Source organism: Pelophylax lessonae, assembly GCF_965119305.1.
Source record: "Pelophylax lessonae genome assembly, chromosome: 2".
NCBI lineage: Eukaryota > Metazoa > Chordata > Amphibia > Anura > Ranidae > Pelophylax > Pelophylax lessonae.
In genome coordinates this window covers 309,403,063-309,423,619 of record NC_138769.1, presented here as the reverse complement: position 1 = coordinate 309,423,619, position 20,557 = coordinate 309,403,063, and the positions used below count along the sequence as shown (strand labels likewise).

General features: G+C 44.8%; 2 protein-coding genes across 2 annotated transcripts in view; both read right to left on the bottom strand.

Annotated features, from left to right (window-relative positions):
• The window catches only part of IPO9 (importin 9), a 137,775-nt gene extending 136,816 nt beyond the window's left edge, over positions 1 to 959 (bottom strand). The window contains exon 1 of the mRNA XM_082244847.1: positions 492 to 959. Coding sequence (XP_082100973.1) covers positions 492 to 639 — 148 coding nt within the window. The 5' untranslated portion in view covers positions 640 to 959. The remainder of the gene's footprint in view (positions 1 to 491) is intronic.
• Positions 1 to 20,557, bottom strand: part of SHISA4 (shisa family member 4) — a 477,761-nt gene that overhangs the window by 267,502 nt on the left and 189,702 nt on the right. The window lies entirely within an intron of this gene.

The following is a 20,557-nucleotide window of genomic DNA, read 5'->3' as shown; positions in this document are numbered from 1 at the left end:
TAAAAAAAGATTGTTGAGCAAATACAGTGCGACCTAAAATATTGCAACGAACCCCATTTTATTCTCTAGGGTCTCTGCTAAAAATATATATAAATGTTTTGGGGTTCTAAGTATTTTTCTAGGAAAACAATACTGATTTGAAGTTGTAAGCAACAAATATCAGAAAAAGGCTTAAGCATGAAGGAGGGTTTAAATATAATCATAGAATTAGATTGCAATGTGTGTGTCCAGCTTTACGGGGAGTCTTATCTATAAAACCAGCACCTAGGTTAATATAGTAAATATTTGTAAAGTCATACAATTTATTAGAAAATCATTGAGAGAAAAAGAAGGTGGGGGGGAAGCATCTGTGCAACCCAAGCCTATGATGGGCACAGTAGTCATTTCCTGTATGGTAAGTTGGAGCAGAGTGTCTCTGGTCTTTGTAGTGCACCCTCCATGCACCCTGTGACTGCTCTCATCCCTGTCTCTCCATCCCATTCATTACTCACCCTCTGTCACTTCTAGCACTTTCAGCTGCTCCTCCGCCGCTGCCCGCACCTCATGTCCCGGGGACAGAATACCGCTCAGCGTCTCCAGCAGGGCCTCCCTCAGGCCTGCCTGAATGGTGGGGAGGGGACCGGCTGTACTCTGCGCCATGACACCGGGAACAAGAAGAAAGCTGCGAGACTAGCCGAAGCACCGCAAAGCCTAGCGCGCCAACACCGCCCGCCAAGCTTCACACGAAGGGAGAGAGGGAGGGATCACGCCGGGGACAAGAGGCGGATACACGCACGTTCAAGGCTAGGGTCATGGGTGAAATGTTCTCATGGGTACACATATGGCTGCCTTTCTACAAGGCTCATGGCCACCACCTTCATACTGAATGAATTGGCGGGCTGGTAGTATGGAACTTGTAGTTCCCCGGCGGCTAAACAGCGACAGGTTGCTGCCCGAACTTGGGGAACGTAGGAAGCCGTGGTCACGTGGTTTGCTCTGTGTGGTGATAGACTGGCCTGGCTGCTCTGAGGAGAACATTCAGACCTTTGTCTCCCCTCATAGATATACATGGATACCCACACTCAGATATTCTATGACATGAGAAATACATTGCTCCAAAAAATGAAAGGAACACTTTGAAAACACATCAGATTTTAATGGGGAAAAATCTCATGCTGGATATCTATACTGATATGGACTGTGGTAATGTGTTAAGGCTCGTACACACTTGACGAAAATTGAACAAAATATTGTCCGATTTTTCTAGATCTTGCTCAGCGGTCATAACCGTTTTTAGTTGACAGTGCATAATGTTCACAAAATTTCTCATCCGATTCCTTTTTTTTTCTTGGGACGTTTGATCGTAGATTGTGATGTAAGTACATATACATGTGACCAGGGGCGGTATGTACCGGGGGGTTGGCCAGGGGTGCAGGCCGAGTGGGGGGGGGGGGGGCGCAAGATCACTGTCAGTGTAGTGTAGCAGACGCAGTGACTTACCGCTCCTCTGTTCAGTCTGTGCGGCCGGCGCCCTCTCCCACTCCAATCCCTGACGGAAGACCTGCCCTGGCTGGCCTCTCAGGTACCAGAAGCATTCTCTCCCTGTCACCCCTCTCTCCCTGTCACACCCCTCTCTCCCTATCACCCCCCCCTCTCTCCCTGTCACCCCCCCTTTCTCCCTGTCACCCCCCTCTCTCCGTCACACCGCTCTCTCCTGTCATCCCCCTCTCTCCCTGTCAACTCCCTCTCTCTCTCTCTGTCACCCCCTCTCTACCTGTCATCCCCCCTCTCTACCTGTCATCCCCCCTCTCTCCCTGTCATCCCCCCTCTCTTTCTGTCTTCCCCCCCTCTCTCTCTCTGTCACCCCCCTCTCTCCCTGTCACCCTCCTATCACCCCTCCTCTCTCTCCCTGTCACCCCCCTCTCTCCCTGTCACCCCCCTCTCTCCCTGTCACCCCCCTTTCTCCCGGTCTCCCTCCCTGTCACCCCCTCTCTCCCGGTAACCCCCTCTCTCCCTGTCACCCCCCCCCCTCTCCCTGTCACCCCCCCCCCTCTCCCTGTCACCCCCCCCTCTCTCCCTGTCACCCCCCCTCTCTCCCTGTCACCCCCCCCTCCTCTCTCCCTGTCACCCCTCCTCTCTCCCTGTCCTCCCCTCTCTCTCCCTGTCCTCCCCCTCTCTCTCCCTGTCCTCCCCCTCTCTCTCCCTGTCATCCCCCCTCTCTCCCTGTCATCCCCCCTCTCTCCCTGTCATCCTCCCTCTCACCCCCTCTCTCCCTCTCACCCCCTCTCTCCCTCTGTCACCCCTTCTCTCTCTCTCTCTCTGTCACCCCCTTCTCTCTCTCTCTGACAAACCCCCCCTGTCTCTCTGTCAAACCCTCTCTCTCTCGGGGGGGGGGGGGGGGGGGGCGCCGATACAGCTTTTCGCCAAGGGCGCTGGAGACCCTAGGTACGCCTCTGCGTGTGAACCCCGCGGCAAGATAGAGATATATAAATAGAGATCGCACAGAACAGTGTATACGAATAGTGTATATTAATTGCTATACACACACAAAAACGGTGGCTATAAAAAGTTTACACACCCCTGTGGTTTTTCTGTATTCTGACATATCAACATTGGTGTATAGACTTATATCCCCTGTATAGACTTATATCCCCTGTATAGACTTGTATATATCCCCTGTACACTACATGTGTGGATAGATAGAGAGTGGGAGCTCAGTTCATATTAGTGCAACGAATATAGATACGAATTATCCATTTGTGTTGTTTTTTTATTATAAACTTACGGGACGTCAGCAACTTCCGATCATGCGTGGTCTTTCGTATCCAATTTTTCGCAGATGTATTGCATACACATTAAACGGAAATTGGTCGTGCTGAGGACGGACTATGAACATTTTGGAGTTTGTCTCTCCGTTTCTTTTCGTTGAAAATGTCGGAATCGGCTGCTGAAAGTTGTATACGCACTAGCCGAAAATCGTACGATCTTTCCTCGGACGGAAATTTTCAGCCGATTTTCTTATAGTGTGTACCCCACTGTAGGAATAGAGGAGTTTGGGCATGTTCGAGTTGGCACATGCCCGATCCCGCCAGGAAGCCGAAACTGCACTCTGCTAATCACGGGCAGTGAGACATTTTCCGATCAGCAGCTGCACGGCCCGGGAAATGTCTCACTGCCTGTGATTAGCAGAGTGCAGTGTCGGCTTCCTGACAGGATCAGGCAAGTGCAAACTCGAATACACCCGAGCCCATCTTTAGTTAGGAACAAAAGGATGACACATCGTTTGATGGAAATGAAAATTATCAACCTAAAGAGGGCTGAATTCAAAGACACCCCCAAAAATCAAAATGAAAAAATGATGCAGTAGGCTAGTCCGTTATGCTGAAATTTAATTTCAGCAACTCAAAATGGTACTCAGTAGTTTGTATGGCCCCCCTGCTTGTATGCATGTCTGACAATGTTGGGGTGTAGCGGCAAACAGTTTTTGGAAACCAGAAATGGAATCCGGACACAAAGTTCAGGAAAACAAACCTTTTTTTTCGCTAGCGAAGACTTAGCAACGACTTAAGTCAATTTGCCAAGTGCCCAAAGAAGCGTGTACATCACATATATAACAGCAGATACGTCACAGATACATATTTTCCTAACTAGTTTGGCAAGCTATACAGATGTTCCCTGTTGCTTCTTATCTATGGCAATTAACATTCCCGGTTTCACACTTATCTGTATTCTCCTTAGTTACAGGAGAACAAAGAGATAGTGGGAGAGAAGGGTGGTTTAAACCAGTGGTCCTCAACCCTGGCCTACAGGGCCCACTAACAGGCCAGGTTTGCAAGATAACTGAAATACATCCCAGGTGATATCATTTGCTGCTCAGTGATTGCAGTACTCTAGTCTGCATCTCCCCAAGGTAATACTTAAAATCTGACCTGTTAGTGGGCCCTGAGGACCGGAGTTGAGGACCACTGGTTTAAACTACACGGCTTGACTGTTTCTGTCTTTGTAGTACTACTGGGATTGTCGGAATAAACCATTTTGTTTGCTAATTTATCAACCATTTTAGGCAGCTTTCCAGGTGATGCCACAGGGGCATGTTCTTAATGAGAAGACGGATGGTGTCCTGGGGTATTTCCTCCCAGATCTGGACCAGGGCATCACTGAGCTCCTAAACAGTCTGAGGTGCAACCTGGCGGCGTCGGATGGACCGAAACATAATGTCCCAGAGGTGATCTATTGGATTTAGCTCAGGCGAGTGTGGGGGCCATTCAATGGTATTTATTCCTTCATCCTCCAGGAAGTGGCTGCATACTCTTGCCACATGAGGCCGGACATTGTCGTGCACCAGGAGGAATCCAGGACACACTGCACCAGCATAGGGTCTGACAATGGGTCCAAGGATTTCATCTTGATACCTAATGGCAACCAGGGTGCCATTGTCTAGCCTGTAGAGGTCGTGGCATCCCTCCATGGATATGCCTCCCTAGACTTTCACTTCTCCAGACCCTTTCACGTCTATCACATGTACTCAGGGTGAACCTTCTCTCATCTGAAAAGCACAGGGCATTAGTGGCAGACATGCCAATTCTGGTGTTCAATGGCAAATGCCAATCGAGCCCCTCAGTGCCGAGCAGTGAGTACAGGGCCCACTAGAGGACGTCGGGCCCTCAGGCCATCCTCATGAAGTCTGTTTCTGATTGGTCAGAGACATTCACACCAGTGGCCTGCTGGAGGTAATTTTGTAGGGTTCTGGCAGTGCTCATCCTGTTCCTCCTTGTACAAAGGAGCAGATACCAGTCCTGCTGATGGTTTAAGGATCTTCCAGCGCCCTGTCCAGCTCTCCTAGAGTAACTGCCTGTCTCCTGGAATCTCCACAATTCTCTTGAATCTGTGCTGGGAGACACAGCAAACCCTCTGGCAATGGCATGTATTGATGTGCCATCCTGGAGGAGTTGGACTGCCTCTTCAAATTCTATAAGGTACAGGTATCGCCTCATGCTACCAGTAGTGATACTGACCCTAGTCAAATGCAAAAATAGTGAAAAACGGTCAGAAAAGTTGAGTAGGGGAAAAAAACGCCAGTGGCCTTCACCTGTAAAACCATTCCTGTTTTAGTGGTCATTCCAATGTTGCCCATCTAGTTCACCTGTTGGTAATTTAATTACCACCAAAGCAGCTGAAACTGATTAACAACCCCTTCTGCTACTTAACTGACCAGGAGTTTATTTGACTTAATGCTATACTCTGATTAAAAAGTGTTCCTTTAATTTTTTTGAGTAGTGTAGTTACAATAAATATATATATATATATATATATATTAGTGCCAAACATGCCTTTAAGCCGCTTTCACACCAACGGAACCGGGCTACCTATTGTCCTTTATGGGGCGGCAGATGTCCGCTGACACCCACTGGGCATCTAATCTGACAAAATCTGCTGAAAAACAGACGTATGGCAATATGTTTGCCATCCGTCCAGTGGGTTGGATTGGATGGAAACAGAGACGCAGTCGGCTTCCATCTGAACACACCATAGAGAGCAGGCTCTGTCCTTGTCTGCTCTGCGGAGCGGACACGGACTTGTCATCCGCCTGCTCAACAGAGAGTTCCCCCACTGAGCAAGCGGATTCCGCTCTGACAGATTCACCCTATGTGAAAGAGGCTGGGTCCATGAGTTTACAGACCCCACAAGCACCCCCTTCATCGAATAATAACCAAACCACCTGAAATAAAAAAAATTCATTCAATTAAACCAAAAGAGGCAACCATCTTGGAAAATATTAGGCCATGGCCCTTTATTGGGGTTTAAAGCGAAGGAGAAAACACAGCTTTCTGACCACCTTTTAGCAGTTTTAAGCTCCGTACACATAATCAGAAAATTGTACAAAAAATACCGCTTTCAAAGCAATCGTACAATAATCTGATTGTTAGTACAGAGCTTTAGAGAGCCGATCATGACAGTTCATCCAATATTGTCTGATCTGACATGCACGAAAAAATTTTTCGTACGACACCAAATCATTAAATTTTCGTTTAATCAGTACAGTTGTCGTTCGAAAATGCAATACAAATACACTACAACACATTACGTCACTTCAGAATTTTTATTCTGTCGTACGAGAATTTTCGTAACTTTAGGAAACTTCATTTTTGAAAAATGGATGATCATTCGTCCGATAATCTCATCGTATGTACCTGGCATTACTGCTACAGTGCAGCAGCTGTGCGCCAGATCACGTATATACAGTGCGCTGGAAAAGTATTCATACCCCTTGAAATTTTCCACATTTTGTTATGTTACAACCAAAATCGTGAATGTATGTTATTGGGATTTTATGCGACAGACCAACACAAAGTGGTACAAAATTATGAAGTGGAAGGAAAATGATAAATGATTTTCAACATGTTTTTCAAATAAATATCTGAAAAGTGTGGTGTGCATTTGTATTCAGCCCCCTTTACTTTGATACCCCTAACTAAAATCTAGTGGAACCAGTTTCCTTCAAAAGTCACCTAATTAGTAAATAGAGTCCACCAGTGTGTAATTTAATCTCAGTATAAATACAGCTGTTCTGTGCAGCTCTCAGAGGTTTGTTAGAGAACCTTAGTGAACAAACAGCATCATGAAGGCCAAGGAACACACCAGACAGGTCAGGGATAAAGTTGTAGAGAAGTTTAAAGCAGGATTAGGTTATAAAAAAATATCCTAAGCTTTGAACATCTCACAGAGCACTGTTCAATCCATCATCCGAAAATGGAAAGAGTATGGCACAACTGCAAAACTACCAAGACATGGCTGTCCACCTAAACTGACAAGTCGGGCACGGAGAACATTAATCAGAGAAGCACAAAAGGTCCATGGTAACTCTGGAGGAGCTATAATCAAAAAAAATTGTGCTAGGTTGAAATGTTCAAATGATAGTTCCTCTGGAACGGAACAACAAATCAATAGGTTGAGCAATATAAATGAATTGTCCCGAGCTGCTAGCCAAAAAAATCTTATTGGTACCGGATAATAAGCACATAAATCAAACAAAATAGCAGCGCTCAGATGATAGTCCAAAGTTCTTCAGTGAAGCAGGACATAAAATGTGAAAGAGGGGAAGATGGATCCACCACCAGGGAAGACACACATACTGACTCTTACCGAATCCAGATGACTGCTGGGATTAGCAGCAGTCTCACACGCTTGTGCAATCACATGATCTTTTAGTCCAAAATCCTTAAGTTTATAGAGAGGGACTCCACCAATATATGTATATAAACACAAAAAAACTATCATTGCGCAAGCATTGCTGAAACTTGTTTATTAAGTAGAAAAGCAAGCTAAGCACAAGGTACTCACAATCAGATCAAATGTTGAAAAGATGAAAAACGGAGAAAAGTTTCAAACCAAAAGTATGGCCGACCTCAAGCTGTACGTCTGTGTCACGTGGCTAGGCTCCTCCCGACGCGTGTTATCACATCTGACATCATCAGGGGCGTGGACGTGGAGATCCACAGCTCAGGTGGGAGAATCTTTCCACAGGACAACTATTATTTGAAAGGAAACTACAACTTACATACAACAAGTTAATAGTACCCATCCATTTCAAGGGTGTACTCTCTATACTAACTAAAAGGTTAACCTGGATTCGTAATGAGGTAACAGTGCCCAGCTATCTGAGGGATTTATTTTGCCATATTACCAATCTATACTAACCTCTGCCAGCACTCTCCGTTCCACAAGTTCAGACACACACAGAGCCCAGTGGAGCAATGCAGATTGAAGTCAAAATATGGACACATAATAATGCATCACTCTTTTTATTTCTAGGTCCAGTATCTTAAAGAGGTTGTAAACCTGGGTGGAAAAAAAAACAAATCCTGTAAGGCAAAGGCATAATGAGCTAGTATGCATCGCATACTAGCTCATGAAATACTTACCCTAGAACAAAGCTTTCTCAGTGCACACCGCCGAGATGGCTGACATCTTCCCGGGTGTTACTTCTGGGTTTGCAGGCTCCAGCGTTGTGATTGGCTGGAGCCGCGATGATGTCACTCCTGCTCATGTACATGGGAGCCGCCCATTTGCGGCACAGGCTCTGAAGGTCCGGCACAGTAAGCCAGACCCTCAGAGTGCATGCGCCGATGACGACATCGGCTTCATGCACTCTGAATATCTCCTAAACTGTGCAAGTTTAGGAGATATTTATAGTACCTACAGGTAAGCCCTATTATACAGTAGGCTTACCTGTAGATACAAGTGAAAAGAGAGGGTTCACTTTCTCTTTAAATACAGTATATTTAGGATATGACCAGGCAATGTTTACAACATTAAACCAATATAAAAATGTCCCCCGTTGCTTGTCGTTATAGAAAGACAGTCCAATTTTCATGGAATTGTTATAGACATAAATTTGTCAACCCTTTTAGCACCTGTTGGTATGGTAAGTAATAGACATCTTTTAGAGTATATATATTTGTGTATTATTGTACAATCTTAACCACTTTAGCTCTGGAAGGTCTTACCCCCTTAATGACCAGGCCATTTTTAGCGATTTGACACTGCGTTACTTTAACTAGCAATTGTGCAGTCGTGCGAAACTGTTCCCAAATACAATTGATGTCCTTTTTTTCCCCACACATAACTTTCTTTTGGTGGTATTTGATCACCTCTGCTGTTTTTAGAGTTTGCGCTATAAACAAAAAAGAGTGACAATTTTGAAAAAAACAATATTTTTTACATTCTGCTATAAAACATTCCCATCAAAAAAAATTTAAAAATCTAAATTTGTTATCAGTTTAGGCCAAATTGTATTCTGCTACATATTTTTGGTGAAAAACAAAATCCCAAAAAGTGTATATTAATTGGTTTGCGCAAAGGTTATAGCATTTACAAATGATGGGATACATTTTTGGACTTTTTATTTAATTTTATTTTTTTTATTAGTAATGGTGGCGATAAGCGATTTTTAGCGAGACTGCGACATTGCGGCGGACAGATCGGGCCCCTAACTGACATTTTTTACACTTTTTGGGGACGAGTGACATTAATACAGTAATCAGACCTAAATAATATGCCATGTTACTGTATAAATGACACTGGCAGGGAAGGGGTTAATACTGGGGTTGATCAAGGGGTTAAATATAAGCATAAATGTGTTTTCTAACTGTGGGGGGTTCTGTGACAGGACAACTCAGATATTGGTGTTTCAGCTTACAATCTCTGTGTGCCTGTCTGACAGAAGAGCCACCTGCTTTGTTTACATAGTCAGGCGGCTCTCCTGTCAATTTCTCTGAAAATTGCGGGAGGCCGGCGGCGATCAAGCTCGCTCATCCTGCGGTCTGGCTCCCGCTGTGTCAAATCAGAGCGAGAGCACGGCTCACGCCATGTGCACATAATCACATGATTATGTGCAGCCGAGCCGCCCTGCCACAGTAAATCTGCGCGGGGCGGTCGGCAAGTGGTTAAAGATGATTAAAGTGTTACCGAACCCAGATCCTGCATTCACTATATCTGGTCTCCCACAGTACACAAAACATGAAAATGCAATTATTTTAGTAACTATAAACTGATAAATACCTTTTGTCATCAGCAGTATATAGCAATTAGAGCAATCTTGTGACTTGTATCAGTGCTGGTAGTTTGTGAGAAGAGTTTTCATTTCTCCCATGATTGTCCATCAGGCTTCAAGACCCTTGATTATCTGTCTGAACATGTCTGGACAGTGCTGATTGGCCCTGTGCTAATCATATGTACCCTCCCCCCCCCCAAAAAAAAAAAAAAACATCCATCAATCAAGATGTGACATCCCACCCACAGTGTTCTTTCTTAGTTACTGGGCATGGAGGAGGGAGGGACTGGGCTGTCATTTAGGATCTGTATACACGCCCAAATGTGTGATGCTAATACCATGTGACCTGAATAGCTCAGCTGAAACCAGGAAGTGTTCTCTGAGCAAAAGAGACCAAACTGAGCATGTGCAGCTGAACTACACTTATTGTGCTTATTTGGACTTGTCCAGAGTGAACTTACAGGAGTGGGAGGATCTGTGCATACAGGATCACACATCCTTGCAGAGGATTAATCACTTAAAGCGGAGTTCCGCCTCCCCCTCCAAAAATTAAAAGTCAGCAGCTACACATACTGTAGCTGCTGACTTTTAATATTAGGACACTTACCTGTCCTGGAGTCCCGCGATGTCGGCACCGCAGCCGATGTTTCCATTGGCTGTCGGGTGCTGTCGCCGCCATTGTCGGTAAGGGAACCCAGCAGTGAAGCCTTGCGGCTGTGCATTCCTATTGGCTCGGCGGCGGAGGAAGGAGGAGGGGCGGAACTTCAGAGGGATGGCGCCGCAGCGCCGTATCCCGGAAGTGGAGAAGGGTACCTGTCAAAAACAGGTACCCGTTCCCCCCTCCCCCCTGAAAGGTGCTAAATGTGGCACTGGAGGCGGGGAGGAAACAAAAGAGCAGAAGTTCCACTTTTGAGTGGAACTCCGCTTTAAGTTAAACAGTGAGTAAAGCAAGCATGCTATTCTGTATCTACGGACAGATTTTACTGTTGTGGTTTTAGTAACACTTTACATAGTTACATAGTTAGTCAGGTTGAAAAAAGACACATCCAGTTCAACCATAAAAAGAAAAAAAAAAAAACGGTATTGAAAACCCAACCATACAATCCCATATACACAATCCTATACCCACTGTTGATCCAGAGAAAGGCGATTTTTCCCCATCTGCTTGCTCTCTTTCACTTGAAAAATAAATGGATAATCACAATTTTTTTTTCTTTACTTACCTTGTTTTAGAAGAAAATATACTCCCCTTACTTCCTCTTCCTCTCTCTTCGGCCGTGGCCCGCGCCGTCACTTCCTGCTCGCATTGATTGCTGGGAGCTGAGCGTCATCGCTCCCAGGAATCAATGCGCCTGCACCGGCCCCACTCGTCAGTTCCGGTGCAGGCACGTCATTCACTGCTAAACAGCTTCTGGGCATGCCCAGAAGCTGTGCAGGAATGACGTGCCTGCACCGGACATGACGAGCGGGGCCGGTGCAGGGAATTCTGGGACGAAGAGGACGCGCTGGCTTCAGCTGTCCACACCTGAGATGGCAGCGCTGGACAAGACATTTTCAAGGTAAGTATTTCTTCTAAAAGGTAAGTGCGACCCGGGACAGTTCAGAGGCTATCCATTGTGGAATGCACTAGCCATGACTGTCCCGGGGGTATTTTTATTAAAAAAAACTTTCCGAGGGTGGAACTTCGCTTTAAGGCTGCATTCACATGTCAGCTTATAATCGCGGGCAGAACCGCCACGGTTCCGCCCGCGATTCGGAGATTTATTGCAAATCGCGGGACGCCTAGCGTTGCCCGTTGATTTGCAATAGCCCCCCAAACGCCGAGCGATGTTGCCGCGATTTACGCCCGCCGAATCGCGACAACATTGCGCAAACAAAATCGCGGGACGCAATACGCTCCAAAGAAGCTCTTGTACTTTTTTGGAGCGTATTGCGTCCCGCAATTTTGTTTGCGCGATGTTGCCGCGATTCGGCGGGCGTAAATCGCGGCAACATCGCTCGGCGTTTGGGGGGCTATTGCAAATCAACGGACAACGCTAGGCGTCCCGCGATTTGCAATAAATCTCCGAATTGCGGGCGGAACCGCGGCGGTTCTGCCCGCGATTATAAGCTGACATGTGAATGCAGCCTAAGACTCACTATCAGCAATTTATGGTTACATTCTGTAAACATATACTCTGGGCGCATTGCCAGACTGTCTGTGGTTATTTTCCTGTGTTTATAATCATCTTTTCTATGATAACAGTGTTGTCATGTAATGAGACTGTCAGCTAAAAAGCAAATGTTAAAGAATCACTCTAAGTTAAGTCACTGTAAAGCACAAGGTATAGCCAATATTAAGGGGGGGGGGGGGGTATTGACAAGACCCTTACATTGGTCATGCACTCCACATATCTGGAGTGCCTTTATGGAAAATTGGCAAGAAAAAAGCCATAAGAGATGGAATGGACACAAACTCCATCCCTTCCCCCCTGTCAGAACGGCGTTCTGCCTTTTTGGGAGTTTGGAAGAAGCCATGTGGGGGACACAGCAAACATGTGGAAGAGGGTGCTCTGGTCAGATGAGACCAAAATGGAACTTTTTGGCCTAAAAGCAAAATGCTGTGTGGCTGAAAAGTAACACTGCACATCACCATGAACACACCATCCCCACCGTGAAGCGTGGTGGCAGCAGCATGATGTGGAGATGCTTTTCTTCAGTGGGGACGTGGAAGCTGGTCAGAGTTGTTGGGAAGATGGATGGAGCTAAATACAGGGCAATCTTAGAAGAAAACCTGTTAGAGTCTGCAAAAGACTTGAGACTGGGGTGGAGCGATAAACGATTTTTTAGTGGGACTACGACATTGCGGCACACAGATCAGACACCTAACTGACATTTTTGACACTTTTGGGGGGACCAGTGACATTACTACAGTAATCAGTGCTAAAAATATGCGCTGTTACTGTAATAATGACACTGGCAGGGAAGGGGTTAACACCAGGGGCGATCAAAGAGTTAAGTGTGTCCCTAGGGGGTGCTTGCTAACTGTGTGGGGAATGGACTTACTAGATGAACATAGAGATCTGTGTTCCTGAATAGCAGGAACACAGGATCCCTGTGTTCATCTGTGACAGACTGGGGCTTGTTTACATAGGCAGACCGCCATTCTGTCTCTATAGGGAGCAATCCCGGGTGGCCAGTGGATATCGCGTCTGCCGGACCCGCTGATTGGCTACCCCTGTGGCATGTTCCCCCACTGGCTATTGCACGAAACGACGTACAGGTACGTCGTTTCATGCAATAGAGTCGACATACACAGTAAACGGCTGGTCGGCAAGTGGTTAAAGCTAAACTTTGTCATTAATAACTATAAATCAAAATAATAAAAATGGTCTGACACCTCCATCCCCAATTGAATACGAAAAAAGAAAAACATTTGCCCTGGTGGGACTTAAGCTGAGGTGGACGCATAGTCACTTGGATAAGTATAATTTATTATATAAAAATGACATACAAAAAATGCATAGACCAATTTTACATACAGACATCAATGCATGATGGCAAGATAACAATACCAGCATAACATAGAAGCATGTTAATTGTATAGTGTTTTGAACTCGACGCGTTTCGTGAGTCAGGTGCCCACTCATCAGGAGTAACTGTACATGAGCCTGACTATAGAAATAAATAAATATATACACAAGGTATCAGTATTGACATGCTAACATAACATTGTGCTGACCAATAATTGTGGATACTCAATAAAATATGTAACCCATGTGGAGAGGTCCACACTTACATGTCATTGGGCCAGACTAACGGGTGTAATGCTGCCACAAGGTGGAGGCACCTATGCCTGACCCGGGAGCTGAAGAGGCCAGGACATGCAGCAACCAAACGGGGGCCAGGCGAGGACAAGTGTGAAGTTTGTGTTATCAATGATTGGTTTCCATAAGGCTGGCTGAAATGAGATGTATATATGTATATCAAAGTATTATATATACTGTATCACTGTAGTGACAACAGAAGAAATATAATAGTATAAAAGTATATAGCAGCACAAGCATATGGAGACCATTTGAAAAAAGAACCAAAAGATACACAAGTAGTGTGCATATGTGTAAAAATAGATCCATTGATTACACAAATATATGTGCATATATATAGATCCAGTGAAAAGGAATGTTGAAAAGAAAAATTGGTAAGATAACCTACTAGTGAAAAACCAAAAAGGTGAAGAAAGGGTCCATTTGATGAGAGTCATAGGAATATATTGCCGTTGTGTACCGACAGGTATAAGGTATGTGCTAAGTGTAGTTGAGGACATCTATAGTGACTAAGCATCCACCTCAGCTAAAGTCCCACCAGGGCAAATGTTTTTCTTTTTTCGTATCCAATTGGGGATGGAGGTGGGTGCATATGGCGGTGTCAGACCATTTTTATTATTTTGACTTATGTATCGGGTGGTAGACAGTCACCCACGCCCTTTCATGGTCTCACACTGTCCAGTCAGCCAGGGCAACGTCCCCCTAGCAATGGCTGTCAGTCACCTTTTATTAACATAACAACATACCATTGATAGTTGTTGATGCCCAATGACATTCAGCAGCTATGTGATGTGTACGCTCCCTCTGGTGGTGGGCTGACGCCTGATCCGGGAGCTGTGATATATGAAAGGGGAGGGTTCCTTCCCCTGCTGTCCCCTCCCACTACAGTATATATAATACTTTGATATACATATATACATCTAATTTCAGCCAGCCTTATGGAAACCAATCATTGATAACACAACCTTCACACTTGTCCTCGCCTGGCCCCCGTTTGGTTACTGCATGTCCTGGCCTCTTCAGCTCCCGGGTCAGGCATAGGTGCCTCCACCTTGTGGCAGCATTACACCCGTTAGTCTGGCCCAATGACATGTAAGTGTGGACCTCCCCACATGGGTTACATATTTTATTGAGTATCCGCATTTATTGGTCAGCACAATTTTATGTTAGCATGTCAATACTGATACCTTGTGTATATATTTATTTATTTCTATAGTCAGGCTCATGTACAGTTACTCCTGATGAATTGGCACCTGACTCACGAAACGCGTCAAGTTCAAAACACTATACATTTAACATGCTTCTATGCTATGCTGGTATTGTTATCTTGCCATCATGCAACACTGTTTTGCATTGATGTCTGTATGTAATATTGGTCTATGCATTTTTTGTATGTCATTTGTATATATCAAATTATACTTATCCAAGTGACTATGCGTCCACCTCAGCTTAAGTCCCACCAGGGCAAATGTTTTTCTTTTTGAATAGCTATAAAGAATATAATTCCAGTTTGTGTGCACCAAATAACCTAGCAAATCCAATTGTTACCTTGTAAAAGTAGCTGTGACATCATCACTGTGTTGCACATAGCCTGTAAAGAGAGCAGAGCTGGGGGGGGGGGGGGGTGTAGACCCAGCAGCTCCATTCACTACAGGCTGCCTGCAGAAAACTACAGGAAGGGGCAGATACAAGACCTGTCACCTTGCACATGGATACGAGAACAGCAGTGATTGGTCATACAGTCAGGTCCATAAATATTGGGACATCAACACAATTCTAATCTTTTTGGCTCTATACACCACCACAATGGATTTGAAATGAAACAAACAAGATGTGCTTTAACTGCACACTTTCAGCTTTAATTTGAGGGTATTTACATCCAAATCAGGTGAACGATGTAGGAATTACAACAGTTTGTATATGTGCCTCCCATTTTTTAAGGGACCAAAAGTAATGGGACAGATTAACAATCATAAATCAAACTTTCACTTTTTAATACTTGGTTGCAAATCCTTTGCAGTCAATTACAGCCTCAAGTCTGGAACTCATAGACATCACCAGACACTGGGTTTCATCCCTGGTGATGCTCTGCCAGGCCTCTACTGCAACTGTCTTCAGTTCCTACTTGTTCTTGGGGCATTTTCCCTTCAGTTTTGTCTTCAGCAAGTGAAATGCATGCTCAATCGGATTCAGGTCAGGTGATTGACTTGTCCATTGCATAACATTCCTCTTCTTTCCTTTAAAAAACGATTTGGTTGCTTTCGCAGTATGCTTCGGGTCATTGTCCATCTGCACTGTGAAGCGCCGTCCAATGAGTTCTGAAGCATTTGGCTGAATATGAGTAGATAATATTGCCTGAAACACTTCAGAATTCATCCTGTTGCTTTTGTCAGCAGTCACATCATCAATAAATACAAGAGAACCAGTTCCATTGGCAGCCATACATGCCCACGCCATGACACTACCACCACCATGCTTCACTGATGAGGTGGTATGCTTTGGATCATGGGCAGTTCCTTTCCTTCTCCATACTCTTCTCTTCCCATAACTCTGGTACAAGTTGATCTTGGTCTCATCTGTCCATAGGATGTTGTTCCAGAACTGTGAAGGCTTTTTTAGATGTTGTTTGGCAAACTCTAATCTGGCCTTCCTGTTTTTGAGGCTCACCAGTGGTTTACATCTTGTGGTGAATCCTCTGTATTCACTCTGGTGAAGTCTTCTCTTGATTGTTGACTTTGACACACATACACCTACCTCCTGGAGAGTGTTCTTTATCTGGGGAACTGTTGTGAAAGGTGTTTTCTTCACCAGGGAAAGAATTCTTCGGTCATCCACCACAGTTGTTTTCTGTGGTCTTCCGGGTCTTTTGGTGTTGCTGAGCTCACCGGTGCGTTCTCTCTTTTTAAGGATGTTCCAAACTGTTGATTTGGCCACACCTAATGTTTTTGCTATCTCTCTGATGGGTTTGTTTTGTTTTTTTCAGCCTAATGATGGCTTGCTTCACTGATAGTGACAGCTCTTTGGATCTCATATTGAGAGTTGACAGCAACAGATTCCAAATGCAAATAGCAAACTTGAAATGAACTCTGGACCTTGTATCTGCTACTTGTAAACGGGATAATGAGGGAATAACACACACCTGGCCATGGAACAGCTGAGCACCCAATTGTCCCATTACTTTTGGTCCCTTAAAAAGTGGGAGGCACATATACAAACTGTTGTAATTCCTACACCGTTCACCTGATTTGGATGTAAATACCCTCAAATTAAAGCTGAAAGTCTGCAGTTAAAGCACATCTTGTTTGTTTCATTTCAAATTCATTGTGGTGGTGTATAGAGCCAAAAAGATTAGAATTGTGTCAATGACCCAATATTTATGGACCTTGACTGTACAGGAAGCTTGAGCACACTGGATTACTACACATGTGGAAGAAATACATAAAGCACTCACAATAAACAAAGCTTATCAGATTTAACAAAGTGAAAGAACTGTGACCAGCCATTGCATAAATGGATAGGCTCAGCTTTCTTTTTTTCTTTTCTTTCTTCCCATCTGGACCAGCCCTACATTTATGAAAAGGCTGCTGATGAGACAAAAAAGAACAGTCATGCAACATTTTTCCCAACACAGAGTGCCACGTGCATGGTAGCGCATTACTGTGCATTGTGGTCAAAGATGCGTTGCCGTAGGGCTTGTTTACACCTGTGGCTATCACTGACAGCCCTCTGAAAAGTGATCTGTGGTGGATCTCTTTTCAGAAAGCAGGTGATAGGCAGCTGACAGGTGACGGCACCTCTTGGAGACCTCTTTTAATCCTTGAAAGCTTGCTGCCCCACAATTGCGTGCATTACGCGATTGGCAGCCCAAACCTGTCGTGTAAAATTTTGCCTTGGCATGAGTACCACCCCATCTATCTGCCACATACAGTGAAGGTGGATGGTGGGGACAGGAGTCAACCACCTGTTTTTACCACCCTCCCTAGTGCAAGTTTAAGTAAGTCCTTAGTGTATTGGGGTGTAATTTGAAAATGAAATCCTGCTAGATGACTTCAGGCTGGCCCCTTTAGCATGTATAGCTATGTAAAACATTCAAAATAAGTGTCTATACTGTTTAAAATCCAGTAATACACAGTACCACCCTGCTCTGCACATGCTCAGTTGCTCTCTATTTTAAGGCATTGCCAAGTTTGTAGAGGCCGATCTGCTGACAGCCTTTAGTGATACTAAAGTCTTGTTTTTTTTTAATTAAAAATAACAAGTGTGGTATACTTACCTCATCTGTGCAGTTGGTCTTGCACAGAGCAGCCTAGATCTTCCTCCTCTTGGGTCCCCCGCCGGCGCTCCTGGCCCCTCCCTCCTGTCGAGTGCCCCCACAGCAAGCAGCTTACTATAGGGGCACCCGAGCCAAGCCACAGCTTTGTGTGTCCATTTAGACACGGCCCTTCCCCTTCTCTCTCCTCATTGGCTAACTGACTTGAATTGTGTCTCAGCCGATCAAGAGGGAGAGTCCCGAAAGGCTGAGGCACTCATGCGCATCCCTGGATAGAGATGGGGCTCTGGTAAGTAACAGGGGGGCTGATACACACAGAAGGTTGCATTAAAATAAAAAAAACTTCTGACTTTAGAACCACTTTAAGGCGGAATTAAACCCTCCTATCCTTTACAGCCAAGGAATCTGCTTCTGTTTGATCTGCAACTGCCATGGTGCTGCACATGTGATCAGTTATGACACCAGCAATTTGATGGTTTGACAGTTAGCAGAGCAAATGTGACAGCATTCATGGCATGTAACTGTAACTGTTTTTTGAAACGGGGCTCTGGGCTTCAAAATGGCAGCTTCCGGCAAGAAGGAACAGGAGCAATATTGGACGCAATTTACAGTACACACACTCAATTTGGTTGCATAATTATTATTGTGGAATGTATGTTCCTTGCTAAAGAACATTATTTTTTATCAAGTTGTTATCGGTAAAGTTCCCTTTTAAAATACATGGCAATATGCCAACACACTTAACTCACCCCCAACCCAAAAAGTGTGTTTTCGCCTTAACCACTTGCTGACCAGCCGCTGCCTATATACGGCGGTAGGTTCACTTGAATCGCTGTACCTGTACGGCGGTTTGCGGGAGTGAACCTGGGGGCGTGCGCAAGCTCACTCGCCAGCAGGAAAGCCGATCCACGGGGCTGGCGGCCGCAATTGCCTCCGGGCACCCGCGATCGCTCTCCGTGAAGAGAGAGAATGGCGGTCTGCTATTGTAAACACAGCAGACCGTTGTTCTCTCTTGAATTAATGCAGAGCTCCTGTGTTCCTCCTATTTAGGAACACAGGTCTCTGTATTGATTTCACAAGCCCCTCCCCCCACAGCTAGAAAACACCCCCTAGGCTCAAATTTAACCCTTTGATTGCCCCCGGGTTAACCCCTTCCCTGCCAGTGTCATTATTAAAGTAACAGTGCATATTTTTAGCACTGATTACTGTAGTAATGTCACTGGTCCCCCCAAAAGTGTCAAAAATGTCAGTTAGGTGTCTGATCTGTCCGCCGCAATGTCAGAGTCCTGCTAGAAATCGCCGCCAATAGTAGTAAAAAATAAATAAATAAATAAAAATGATATAAATCTTTCCCCTAGTTTGGTGATAACTTTTGCGCAAACCAATCAAAATACGCTTATTGGGATTTTTATTTATTTTTTTACCAAAAATATGTAGCAGAATACAAATTAGCGTAAATGGATGAAAAAATTAGATTTTTCATTTTTTTTGGGAATGTTACAGTATATAGCAGAACGTGAAAAATATTGTTTTTTTTTTTTTTTTTTCAGAATTGTTGCTAATTTAATCGCAGAGGTGATCAAATACAACCAAAAGAAAGCTCTATTTGTGAGAAAAAAAGGACATCCATTTTATTTGGGTACAGCATTGCACAATCGCGCAATTGTCCGTTAAAATAACGCAGTGCCGAATCGCAAAAAATGGCCTGGTCATTAAGGCACTGTTCACATATACATAGGCTAAATTCACATGTAGGTGTTTTGGGGAGTTTTTCTGCTCTAGGATCAGCTCAAAAAACGCTCAACAAGACAAATCCTATTCATTTCAATGGCCCCTGTTCACAGGTGAGCGTTTTGACATTTTAAGCAAAACAGCCAACGCTCAAAAAAGTACATGAGCTTCTTTTTGGGCAGATTACAGGCATTTTTATTTTTTTCCATTGATCACTTGTCAACCTAAAAACGCCTGCACAAAAACGCCTGAAAAAACGCCCATAAAAACGCCTGAAAAAACGCCTGTAAATAGCAACGCCAAGATGTGAACGTAGCCTAAGAGAACTTCTTTTGGGCGTCAGGAGTCCAGCGATTCTGTTTGCGCAATTTTACTGCGATTTGTCGGCAAAATCGTGCCGCGTTTGGGATGCCGTTGCAAGTCACGGGAATCTCTCGGGCGTCCCGTGACTTGCAATGGTTCGGAATCGCAGCAATTCTGCTCATGATCCGAAACGCCTATATGTGAATGGAGCCTTACGGGGAAAATCTTGCAGTCCAGAAGTGTTTAAAGCGGTAGTATCCCGCTTTTTGACACTTTTACCTACAGGTAAGCCTATAATAAGGCTTACCTGTAGGTACAAATAATATCTCCTAAACCGGCACGGTTTAGGAGATATTTACAGTGCATGCAGCCGCTCGCGCGAGGTCCGGGGGGTTGCGTTTTGAAGGTCCGGGGGGACCTTCAATTATGTTTGCCGGGAGCTTGCCGGAAAATCACTCCCGCGCGCATGCGTGGGAGTGACGTCATCGCGGCTCCGGCCAATCATCGCGCCGGAGCCGTCTCTTCCGGCCAATCACCGCGCCGGAGCCGCCGAACCCGGAAGAGACGGCGAGGGATCATGGCAGCGCCCGCAGCGATGTCCGGGGGTCCGTGTCGGGGCTTCGTTCTAAGGTAAGTTTCACATAATGGGCTAGTATGCGATACATAATGGCTCATTATGCCTTTGTCTTGCAGGTTTTTTTTTTTTTTATTTTAGGGTTTACAACCGCTTTAAAGGGAGGACATTATGTAAAGAATTTGTGTCCATGCAAATATTACTTTTACTGTTTTTAATTAAAGAGATTCCAGAATGAATGAAAACTGATTCTTTTGTTTTAAGTGTTATCAATTAACTCAAGCCAGCCTTCCTCAATTCCAAAGAAGCAGGGGAAAACTTCATTTGTACAATGCTTGTAG